General features: G+C 49.6%; 1 protein-coding gene across 1 annotated transcript; it reads left to right on the top strand.

Moving 5' to 3' along the window:
* Positions 1-2,602: 2,602 nt before the first annotated feature.
* On the top strand, positions 2,603-6,091 carry LOC125552876 (uncharacterized). Its single transcript, XM_048716578.2, has one exon. It carries the CDS (start codon positions 2,742-2,744, stop codon positions 5,844-5,846), a length of 3,105 nt encoding a protein of 1,034 aa, XP_048572535.2. The 5' UTR covers positions 2,603-2,741; the 3' UTR covers positions 5,847-6,091.
* Positions 6,092-12,290: the final 6,199 nt, after the last annotated feature.

Genomic DNA, 12,290 nt, shown 5'->3' with positions numbered 1-12,290 from the left:
TCGCCGCTGCCAGCACAAGATGCAGGGATTTCTTCCCAGCCAAATTCTGAGCAATCCCATGCCGTCGAAGCACAAGTCGGAGAAGAGGAAATCAAGCATAGGCTGGAACTGCGACTACATGAAGGAGAGCCACGTCCAATGCCAAAGAAGGCACCGGTCATCGCCGGACGTGCGAGCTTTGGAGGAGGACAAGGTTGCGTGGCTGAGCGAAATGGGATGCAATGTCAATGCGACGGTGACCGGAGCCCCGGACAAGCCGGGATCTGGAAGGGAGCGCAGATCCAGGCCACTAGGACCGGAGCAGCAGGGGCACCAACGGGCCAAAGGAGCTGGAAGGGGACGCAGCTCCCAGAGCGAGTCGGACCCAAGGATGCACCAGGATGGACGGCCAACCAAGGGCACCGCAGGGTGTTGGGTGCGGAGATGCCAAGGAGTCAGCGAGCCATAGGAGCCGGAAATAGCGCAGCTCCTGGGTTGCGCCGGATCCGAAGCCACATCAGCTGGCCATGGACGCAGGAAGGGGGCGCGGGTCCTTGGCTGTAGGGTCGAAGCAGCCCCTGCAAGGTGGGTGAAGGATGAAGAAGGTTCGCACGCAGCCACATTCTCGGCCGGCGCGCTACAGGAAGATCATCATCCCACTGTGGGTTGCCGGTGCCGCCAGGAACGGAACTGGGGGCGTGGCGGGCTAGAGGGCAGGTGGGCAAGGGAAGGGGAACAGCCCCGCCGCCGCCATCCCAGGGCCCGGCGCGGCTTCTCCGGTCGGCCCTCCGGCGACAGCGACGCAGAGTAGGGGCGGCGAGCTGCCGGCGGCTAGGTTTCCCCGAGTCGCCCTTCATATTCATCAAGCTTCCCAGAAGTCTGAACTTTGTTTGGCATAATTGCAGTAGATTGTGCTTCTTCTTCTTCTTCAATCATTTTAAAGTAGATGTTCTCACCTTTTTTTTTCTAAAGCAAGCGATGTAAAAAAAATGTTTCCCAAATGAACAGTGCATTACTTTAAAAAAGTATTATCTTGCATTTGACAATGTCGTACCATCAATGTGCAGCTACAGGAAGATAAAGCATGATTGTCATCAGGAATCTTAATCAAGGAGAAGAATATGGCTTCCATGTGTTGGGAATAATGTGCCCTGGCCAAGTTGTGTATACGCTTTTCCACCCCTATAAAAATGTCATGTCCAACAACAAAATCCATATGCATGTTCCTTCACTGTTTACATCCCTATCTTTTTATGGAAAAGATAACAGTGCTGCAATCTAAAAGAAATTTAACGGTTCAAATATCACATACCAACAGAAGCAGACCAACAGAGTTCTTTGTAAATGTTGGCCGCTCTTTATTTTGCTATGGTGCATTTATTAGGAATTTTCTTCTCAGTATCCAGAAGCATCTTCGATAAAGGGCACATTTACTAACTCAAAATGTAAAGCACTGCTTAAGTGCTTACAATGGATTATTGTTCAGACACTAAGCATAAGATTCTTCCTGAGTCAAGACTAATGAAATCAGAGGGATAAAGTAGTCTTATGTAACTTTTTACTCCTGGTATTAGGCACTAAAATATGAGCTATCTATCAAACCTGGAACAGAATCTTACAGTCCATGTAGATTTGCCTCTGTCAGGGATCACTGACAAAAGCTCCCTTGTAACCTGCAAGGTTGGATTAGTTTCAGAACCAATCGTTGTTTAAGACCCCCCAACAGCACGCTTGCTACTCTTCCTCTAACCTCTCTTTTAGTACCTGGCAACTAAAGTAATCCTGTTGCTAACCATGCATGTCAACTCTAGTAAACTTCAGATTGTTCAGAATGACACTCAACATAACAGTCCCAAACTGTACTGAATCATTAATGAGCTCAAGATTGTTCATGATTTCTTTTCAGCTTGTAAAACCCTTTCTTTTTTAAGAACAAACTTTATGGCAAAAGGAGGCCATCTGTCATGTTTAACACTAATCATATTTGCTGGAAATTCAGTATGTTCATCTAGTGCAGGACAAGTAGGTGTTTCCATTATTCCATATGCATTTACCATAATCCCCCCTTCAGTACAATAACCTTTCTTAACTGCAAAAACAAGTCTGTCCACACTAATTAACACATAGAAATCAATAGGGAATCAACCCCATCCATCTTAGGGCTTAGGCCGCCATGTTCTGTGTGTCAAGAAATGATTGCAGCTGAGCTTAGTTTAAACCATCAAGACAAAATCCTCTCTCCAATAACCAAAGCCTTCTTCTCCCCACATTCCCCTTCACCACATGGGCCATGTCTCCCCAATCCCCCAATAATTCCAAGAGCATTTTCCAGCCCATGTCCATGCCGCCTCCCAACCTTTACACTCTCATGCCGAGCTGTTCTTGTGCTAGCTACCTAATGAGCTCACTAATCACTGGCCATGTGTATACCTAACACTGCAACACATGCACCCACCAACACACACTAGCTGGTAGCATCACCAATGCTATGCTACCAAGTAATGCTAAATTATTCATGTCAAAAAAGGAGTACATTATTCGTTATCATGGCGCTTAAACTAATGGCCTAATTCCATCCTAATCATAGACACACTCGCTTATATACTTTCCTGGGAGTTTCCCTCCATTTCTCTATTGCTTCAAACCAAGGCAATCAATGGAAGCCCGCAACTAGGACGTAGCTAAGTGATCATCCGTCGCAGAGACCAGCTGAGCGGCGCCAAGGAGTGGAGGAGGAGAAGGGGAGCAGAGGAGAGCCGAGCATGGCGGCGAGTGCTACTGGGCTGAGTAGCACTGCGCGGTTCTTCTTCTCCCTGTCCTTCTCCTTGTCGCTCCTGTGCTGCGTCGCGGTGTCCAATGCCGCCGGCGACGAGGCCGCGGCGCTGCTGGCCATCAGGGCCTCGCTCGTGGACCCGCTGGGGGAGCTCCGCGGGTGGGGCTCTGCGCCGCATTGCGGCTGGAAGGGCGTGAGCTGCGGCGCCCGGGGCGCGGTCACCGGCCTCAACCTCGCCGGCATGAACCTGAGCGGCACCATCCCGGACGACGTCCTCGGCCTCACCGCCCTCACCTCGATCGTCCTTCAGAGCAACGCGTTCGTCGGCGACCTGCCCGTGGCGCTGGTGTCAATCCCGACGCTCCGGGAGTTCGACGTCAGTGACAACGGCTTCACCGGCCGGTTCCCTGCTGGCCTCGGCGCGTGTGCCTCACTGACTAACTTCAATGCGTCGGGCAATAACTTCGTCGGCCCGCTCCCGGCCGACATCGGCAATGCCACCGAGCTCGAGACGCTCGACGTCAGGGGCGGCTTCTTCTCCGGCACGATCCCCAAGAGCTACGGCAAGCTCCAGAAGCTCAAGTTCTTGGGGCTCTCGGGCAACAACCTCAACGGCGCTCTCCCGGTTGAGCTATTCGAGCTCACGGCATTGGAGCAGATCATCATCGGCTACAACGAGTTCACCGGCCCGATCCCGGCAGCCATTGGCAAGCTCAAGAACCTCCAGTACCTTGACATGGCGATCGGCGGCCTGGAAGGCCCCATCCCGCCTGAGCTCGGCCGGCTGCAGGAGCTCGACACGGTGTTCCTTTACAAGAACAACATCGGCGGCAAGATACCCAAGGAGCTTGGCCACCTGTCGTCCCTCGTCATGCTCGACCTCTCCGACAACGCGCTCACCGGCGCGATCCCGCCAGAGCTGGCGCAGCTCACCAACCTGCAGCTGCTCAACCTCATGTGCAACCGGCTCAAGGGCGGCGTCCCGGCGGGCGTCGGCGAGCTCCCCAAGCTGGAGGTGCTGGAGCTGTGGAACAACTCCCTCACCGGCCCTCTGCCGCCGTCGCTCGGTGCCGCGCAGCCTCTGCAGTGGCTGGACGTCTCGACAAACGCGCTATCCGGGCCGGTGCCCGCCGGCCTCTGCGACAGCGGCAACCTGACCAAGCTGATATTGTTCAACAATGTCTTCACGGGCCCGATCCCGGCGAGCCTCACCAAGTGCTCGTCGCTGGTCCGTGTGCGCGCGCACAACAATCGGCTTAACGGCACAGTGCCGGCAGGGCTCGGGCGGCTGCCGCATCTGCAGCGCCTGGAGCTCGCGGGCAACGAGCTCTCCGGCGAGATCCCAGAAGACCTGGCGCTCTCGACGTCGCTCTCCTTCATCGACCTCTCGCACAACCAGCTGCGGTCGGCGCTGCCATCGAACATTCTCTCCATCCCGACGCTGCAGACGTTCGCCGCCGCGGACAACGAGCTGATCGGGGGTGTGCCTGATGAGCTCGGCGATTGCCGGTCACTCTCCGCCCTCGACCTATCGAGCAACCGGCTTTCCGGCGCGATACCCACCAGCCTCGCGTCGTGCCAGCGGCTCGTATCGCTGAGCCTTCGAGGCAACCGCTTCACCGGCCAAATCCCCGGGGCAGTCGCCATGATGCCGACATTGTCCATCCTCGATCTCTCCAACAACTTCCTCTCCGGCGAGATACCGAGCAACTTCGGCAGCTCGCCGGCGCTCGAGATGCTCAGCGTGGCGTACAACAACCTCACCGGTCCCGTGCCGGCAACGGGGCTGCTGAGGACAATTAACCCTGACGACCTTGCCGGGAACCCGGGCCTCTGCGGCGGCGTCCTGCCAGCGTGCTCAGCCAACGCTCTGCGAGCTTCGTCGTCGGAAGCCTCGGGCCTCCGGCGTTCGCACGTAAAGCACATTGCCGCCGGGTGGGCGATCGGCATCTCGATCGCGCTCCTGGCATGTGGTGTTGTCTTCCTTGGAAAGCTGCTGTACCAGCGATGGTACGTCCATGGATGCTGCGACGATAACGTGGACGAAGACGGGAGCGGCTCGTGGCCGTGGCGACTCACGGCATTCCAGCGGCTGAGCTTCACCAGCGCAGAGGTACTCGCCTGCATCAAGGAGGACAACATCGTCGGCATGGGCGGCATGGGGGTGGTGTACCGCGCCGAGATGCCGCGCCACCACGCCGTGGTCGCTGTGAAGAAGCTGTGGCGCGCGGCGGGATGCCCCGATCAGGAGGGCACGGTGGACGTGGAGTCGGCGGCCGGAGGCGAGTTTGCCGCGGAGGTAAAGCTCCTCGGCCGGCTCCGACACCGGAACGTGGTGCGCATGCTGGGGTACGTGAGCAACGACGTCGACACGATGGTGCTGTACGAGTACATGGTGAACGGCAGCCTGTGGGAGGCGCTGCACGGGCGAGGGAAGGGGAAGCAGCTGGTGGACTGGGTGTCCCGGTACAACGTGGCGGCGGGCGTTGCCGCCGGGCTCGCCTACCTGCACCACGACTGCCGGCCGGCGGTGATCCACCGCGACGTCAAGTCCAGCAACGTGCTCCTGGACCCCAACATGGAGGCCAAGATCGCCGACTTCGGGCTGGCCCGCGTCATGGCGCGGCCCAACGAGACCGTCTCCGTCGTCGCCGGCTCCTACGGCTACATCGCGCCGGAGTACGGGTACACGCTGAAGGTGGACCAGAAGAGCGACATCTACAGCTTCGGAGTGGTGCTCATGGAGCTGCTGACGGGGCGGCGGCCCATCGAGCCGGAGTACGGCGAGAGCAACATCGACATCGTCGGGTGGATCAGGGAGCGGCTGCGCACCAACACCGGCGTGGAGGAGCTGCTCGACGCCGGCGTCGGGGGGCGCGTCGACCACGTCCGGGAGGAGATGCTGCTGGTGCTGCGGATCGCGGTGCTGTGCACGGCCAAGTCCCCCAAGGACAGGCCGACCATGCGCGACGTGGTGACCATGCTCGCGGAGGCCAAGCCGCGCCGGAAGAGCAGCAGCGCCACCGTGGTCGCCACCGTCGTCGACAAGGACAAGCCGGTGTTTAGCACGTCGCCGGACTCCGGTTACCTGTAGTTAATTACGTGTTATCACGTACCGGAGGCTCGGAGACGTGACCAAGATTCAGCGACGTGTATGTTTTGTATACGTATATCCTAGCTCATGTAATCTACTACAACGCTACTTTTTTCACATAGTTTTGAATTTGGGGTTATATTTGGTTTAGTTGGGGGCGACGAGGAACCAATGTAAACAATGTTTATACTTAATTTTAGGATGTAAAGGAATTGGTCTCTTCAAATTCAAATCACATTCTTTTAGAGATTATTAAGGATGTAAAGGAATTGATCATCTAGATGAGATTTAAATAAGTCGGATCTAACTCATTGGTGTTGCCACTGTCTTTGACATGGACGAAGAACAAAGTTGTTTCCTTCCATGATCCAGAGATAGTTGTTCATTGTTAGCGTTGTTTGGGCCCTCTTTGCTTTACCCTCGTCGTCGTCCGCACTTTACTACTACACCTACACTACTTTTTCACATAGTTTTGAATTTGGGATTATATTTGGTTTAGCTGGGGGGACGGGCAACCAATGTAAACAATGTTTATACTTACTACAATTTTAGGATGTGTGTAAAGGAATTGGTCTCTTCCAATTCAAATCACATACTTTTTAGAGATTAGGATGTAAAGGAATGGATGTAGCAAACTCTCATCTAGATGAGAATTAAATAAGTCACGTCTAACTCATTTTTTTCGTGAAAACACATCTAATTCCTTGGTCTCGCGACTGTCTTCGACATGGGCATGGACCAAGGAGAGATAGTTGTTCATTGTTAGCGTTGTTTGGGCCCTCTTTGCTTTACCCTCGTCTGCACTTGTCTTAAAAACTCCATTTCTTCACTATCACAGCTTTAGGATGTAAAGCTATTGGTCCCTCAAATTGAAATAACAAGTTTTCTAAAGATCTTATAGATTGCCATTATAGTGGCTTTATCATGAACTAAATTGATTTCTCCCATAATCTCGGAGATTGGAGAGGGATAGTTGTCCATGGTAGCATCATTTGAGCCCAATTTGATTCACCCTTGTCTATATTTGATTAAAATATATTTATTTATCACTGCTACAATTTTGGCATGTAAAGAAATTGGTCCCTTCAGATTAATGTAAGTTACTTTTCTAAAGGTTATAGGTTGTGGTAGACTTTCTAGATGCTTGTTTTGTTGTAATCATTGTGTACATTATATAGGGTAGACTTCTTCATATCGCTCTACCTATTGGCACTTAATCTCTTGGTAGTTCTTTCACACACAAAATTATCTTGGTGGTTAGTATTTAGGAGCACTATACATCTCTGTACACGGATTATAAAAACATGGTCGGTCGGTGACCTATTTCAACACACATGGCGGCCTTGGAAAGGGTAGCATGCTTTACAATCTTCTTCTTCACATGGTCAAATACAAACTCTTCACACGCATCTAGCCACGGGGTATGATGTCTAACACACATTTCTAATTTTGTAGACTTTGTTGAGCCTCCAAGCACGCAAGTTTGTAGGACACCAACAACTTTTCTTAAGTGAATGACTTAAGATTTATCAATCTGTGAGAGAAGTAGATGAAAGTGCAATCATGTCATTAATCATATTTTGATATTGATGACAGTATAATTATTGGGTACTAATATGTTTGCCAAGTAATACACATGTTTTTGTTTTTGTCCCGTTAGTACTTCGTGTGAGGATCATAGAACCCCCCCCCCCCCCATGTTAAGTGACTCAAGACATGTGCGACAACAAAGAAAAACAAAGTTTTTCGTTTTTTCTTGAGTTATAGGTATCCCGCACTATCAAAAGGGCATCATATGGGTTGGCGAAAGATTTGCTCATCTCATTATCATCACAACATTCTATTCCTATCCAAAAAGTCCAATGCCAAAAGCCTAATCGAGTCCTAGAGTCAACATAGCAGAAGGAACACATTTATCAGTTGTCGGACTATGTGGACAGAATCTGTCGGACTGTAAGGCTTGCCTTTCCACAATACTAGTAGCCAAAACATCTGACCAAAAAATACTCATGAGTCATTTTGTCGGCTAATTGCGCCAAGATAAAACAAGCCATATTTCGAAGTTGGGTGTTCCACAGGACAAACCATTAGAAGGGCTTTCCATCCGGGCTAAGCCGAATTTTCCAGCCACAACGTAGTGGGACTATACAGCGGATGGACCCTTTTCTGTGTTGTTTGTGTTGAGCTGAACTAGTGCCAGTGCCCTGACTATCCGACCATAGATTTTCTGCACCAAACTTCTAGCTTTCTTCCCACTATATATACCCCTTCACCACTTCGTGGAGGGGTTGACCAACAAAAAAGAATCTTAGATTTGAGAAAAATTCCCTCTCATTATGCCCACACCAAATCGAAGGTTCCTTGGAGTTGGAAATTTGTGAGAGTTCTTGAGAGAGATTTCACAGAAGCATAGATCCAGTCGTCACGTCTCTTTGCCCAAAGCAATTCGTGATTTGAGGAAGTGTTGAGCATTTGCCCCTTGATCTTGTTACTCTTGCATGTTAGGGACTCCTAGATTGTAGGAGTCTTCCATGAGCAATCAACTTGTGATTTACCCCCATTTTTTTTGAATGTTTGGAGTCCAACTCAAGGTCTACCACTAGTGGTTGATAATCGTATTTGTCATGATATATCAAGGATAATAGGATGAGCCTTCATGGTAACACTCATTCCTCCAATGATGACTAACTTCCTTCCAAGGAAGTGAACATCGGGATACATCCTTGTATATGTGTCTTTTCTTATCTCTAATCATAGCTCCTTACTTGTGGTTTCTTTGGCCACTTGGCATTGCATTCACTATATCTTGTTGCATTCATCATATACGACTATTTATCTCACTGTGACAATTGTTTAGGCACACCTTTATATTCCACATAGCCTAAGCTTGCTGATAATTAACTAAAAACTGTATTTCTCCCTATTCAACCCCCTCTAGGGACATATCGGTCCTTTTAATAGGTTGAATGTATGCTTCTTCAATGTCTCTAATTGCCAACTGTGTCAGGAGGATGGACAATAAGTAGTGGACTGTTGGAAGTGCTTTGAGCGTGAGTAAATCAATCCTGGAGAGAGTGTTGTTGGATTTGCCTCCACCTACGAGGTGGACACGAACTGGTACATGGACAGTGGTGCCACATATCATATTACTAGAGAGGTCGACAAGTTGGCCACCTGAAACAAGTACCATCAAATGATCAAGTTCATGGCATCAGTCGTCCACATATGAAAATCAAGCATATTAGTCACTCTTGAAGGAAATATGCCCTAGAGGCAATAATAAAGTTATTATTTATTTCCTTATAATCATGATAAATGTTTATTACTCATGCTAGAATTGTATTAACCGGAAACATAATACATGTGTGAATACATAGACAAACAAAGTGTCACTAGTATGCCTCTACTTGACTAGCTCGTTAATCAAAGATGGTTATGTTTCCTAACCATGAACAATGAGTTGTTATTTGATTAACGAGGTCACATCATTAGTTGAATGATCTGATTGACATGACCCATTCCATTAGCTTAGCACCCGATCGTTTAGTATGTTGCTATTGCTTTCTTCATGACTTATACATGTTCCTATAACTATGAGATTATGCAACTCCCGTTTACCGGAGGAACACTTTGGTTACTACCAAACGTCACAACGTAACTGGGTGATTATAAAGGAGTACTACAGGTGTCTCCAATGGTACATGTTGGGTTGGCGTATTTCGAGATTAGGTTTTGTCACTCCGATTGTCGGAGAGGTATCTCTGGGCCCTCTCGGTAATGCACATCACATAAGCCTTGCAAGCATTACAACTAATATGGTAGTTGTGAGATGATGTATTACGGAACAAGTAAAGAGACTTGCCGGTAACGAGATTGAACTAGGTATTGGATACCGACGATCGAATCTCGGGCAAGTAACATACCGATGACAAAGGGAACAACGTATGTTGTTATGCGGTCTGACCGATAAAGATCTTCGTAGAATATGTAGGAGCCAATATGGGCATCCAGGTCCCGCTATTGGTTATTGACCGGAGACGTGTCTCGGTCATGTCTACATTGTTCTCGAACCGTAGGGTCCGCACGCTTAACGTTACGATGACAATTGTTATGAGTTTATGCATTTTGATGTACCGAAGGTTGTTTCGGAGTCCCGGATGTGATCACGGACATGACGAGGAGTCTCGAAATGGTCGAGACATAAAGATTGATATATTGGAAGCCTATGTTTGGACATCGGAAGTGTTCCGGGTGAAATCAGGATTTTACCGGATTACCGGGAGGTTACCGGAACCCCCCGGGAGTCATATGGGCCTTAATGGGCCTTAGTGGAAAGGTGAAAGGGCTGCCCATAAGGGCTGCGCGCCTCCCCCCTCCCCTAGTCCTATTAGGACTAGGAGAGGTGGCCGGCCACCCCTCTCCCTCTTTCCCCCTTGGGAGTCCTAGTTGGAATAGGATTGGGGGGGGAGTCCTACTCCCGGTAGGAGTAGGACTCCTCCTGCGCCTCCATAGGGCTGGCCGCACCCCTCCCCCTTGGCTCCTTTATATACGGAGGCAGGGGGCACCTCTAGACACACAAGTTGATCATTGAGATCGTTCCTTAGCCGTGTGCGGTGCCCCCTGCCACCATATTCCACCTCGATAATATCGTTGTAGTGCTTAGGCGAAGCCCTGCGTCGGTAGAACATCAAGATCGTCACCACGCCGTCGTGCTGACGAAACTCTTCCCCGACGCTTTGCTGGATCGGAGCCCGGGGATCGTCATCGAGCTGTACGTGTGCTAAGAACTCGGAGGTGCCGGAGTAACGGTGCTTGGATCGGTCGGATCGGGAAGAAGACGTACGACTACTTCCTCTACGTTGTGTCAACGCTTCCGTTGCGATCTACAAAGGGTAGTAGATCATACTATCCCCTCGTTACTATGCATCACCATGATCTTGCGTGTGCGTAGGAAATTTTTTGAAATTACTACGTTCCCCAACAGTGGCATCCGAGCCTCATGTTTATGGTTTGATGTTATTTGCACGAGTAGAACACAAGTGAGTTGTGGACGATACAAGTCATACCGCCTACCAGCATGTCATACTTTGGTTCGGCGGTATTGTTGGACGAGACGACCCGGACCAACCTTACGCGTACGCTTACGCGAGACCGGTTCCCTCGACGTGCTTTGCACATAGATGGCTTGCGGGCGACTGTCTCTCCAACTTTAGTTGAACCGAGTATGGCTACGCTCGGTCCTTGCGAAGGTTAAAACGGAGTCTATTTGACAAACTATCGTTGTGGTTTTGATGCGTAGGTGAGATTGGTTCTTGCTTAAGCCCGTAGCAGCCACGTAAAACATGCAACAACAAAGTAGAGGACGTCTAACTTGTTTTTGCAGGGCATGTTGTGATGTGATATGGTCAAGGCATGATGCTGAATTTTATTGTATGAGATGATCATGTTTTGTAACCAAGTTATCGGCAACTGGCAGGAGCCATATGGTTGTCGCTTTATTGTATGCAATGCAATCACGATGTAATGCTTTACTTTATTACTAAACGGTAGTGATAGTCGTGGAAGCATAAGATTGGCGAGACGACAACGATGCTACGATGGAGATCAAGGTGTCGCGCCGGTGACGATGGTGATCATGACGGTGCTTCGGAGATGGAGATCACAAGCACAAGATGATGATGGCCATATCATATCACTTATATTGATTGCATGTGATGTTTATCTTTTTATGCATCTTATCTTGCTTTGATTGACGGTAGCATTATAAGATGATCTCTCACTAAATTATCAAGAAGTGTTCTCCCTGAGTATGCACCGTTGCCAAAGTTCGTCATGCCCAGACACCACGTGATGATCGGGTGTGATAAGCTCTACGTCCATCTACAACGGGTGCAAGCCAGTTTTGCACACGCAGAATACTCAGGTTAAACTTGACGAGCCTAGCATATGCAGATATGGCCTCGGAACACGGAGACCGAAAGGTCGAGCGTGAATCATATAGTAGATATGATCAACATAACGATGTTCACCATTGAAAACTACTCCATCTCACGTGATGATCGGTTATGGTTTAGTTGATTTGGATCACGTAATCACTTAGAAGATTAGAGGGATGTCTATCTAAGTGGGAGTTCTTAAGTAATTTGATTAATTGAACTTAAACTTATCATGAACTTAGTACCTGATAGTATCTTGCTTGTTTATGTTGATTGTAGATAGATGGCTCGTGCTGTTGTTCCGTTGAATTTTAATGTGTTTCTTGAGAAAGCAAAGTTGAAAGATGATGGTAGCAATTATACGGACTGGGTCCGTAACTTGAGGATTATCCTCATTGCTGCTCAGAAGAATTACGTCCTGGAAGCACCGCTGGGTGCCAGGCCTGCTGCAGGAGCAACTCCAGATGTTATGAACGTCTGGCAGAGCAAAGCTGATGACTACTCGATA

This window comes from Triticum urartu, chromosome 4A (genome assembly GCF_056163025.1).
Source record: "Triticum urartu cultivar PI428250 chromosome 4A, HENAU_Tu73, whole genome shotgun sequence".
In the NCBI taxonomy this organism is placed as follows: domain Eukaryota; kingdom Viridiplantae; phylum Streptophyta; class Magnoliopsida; order Poales; family Poaceae; genus Triticum; species Triticum urartu.
Note: the sequence above shows the minus strand (reverse complement) of the source record. Positions and strands in the feature narration are given on the sequence as shown.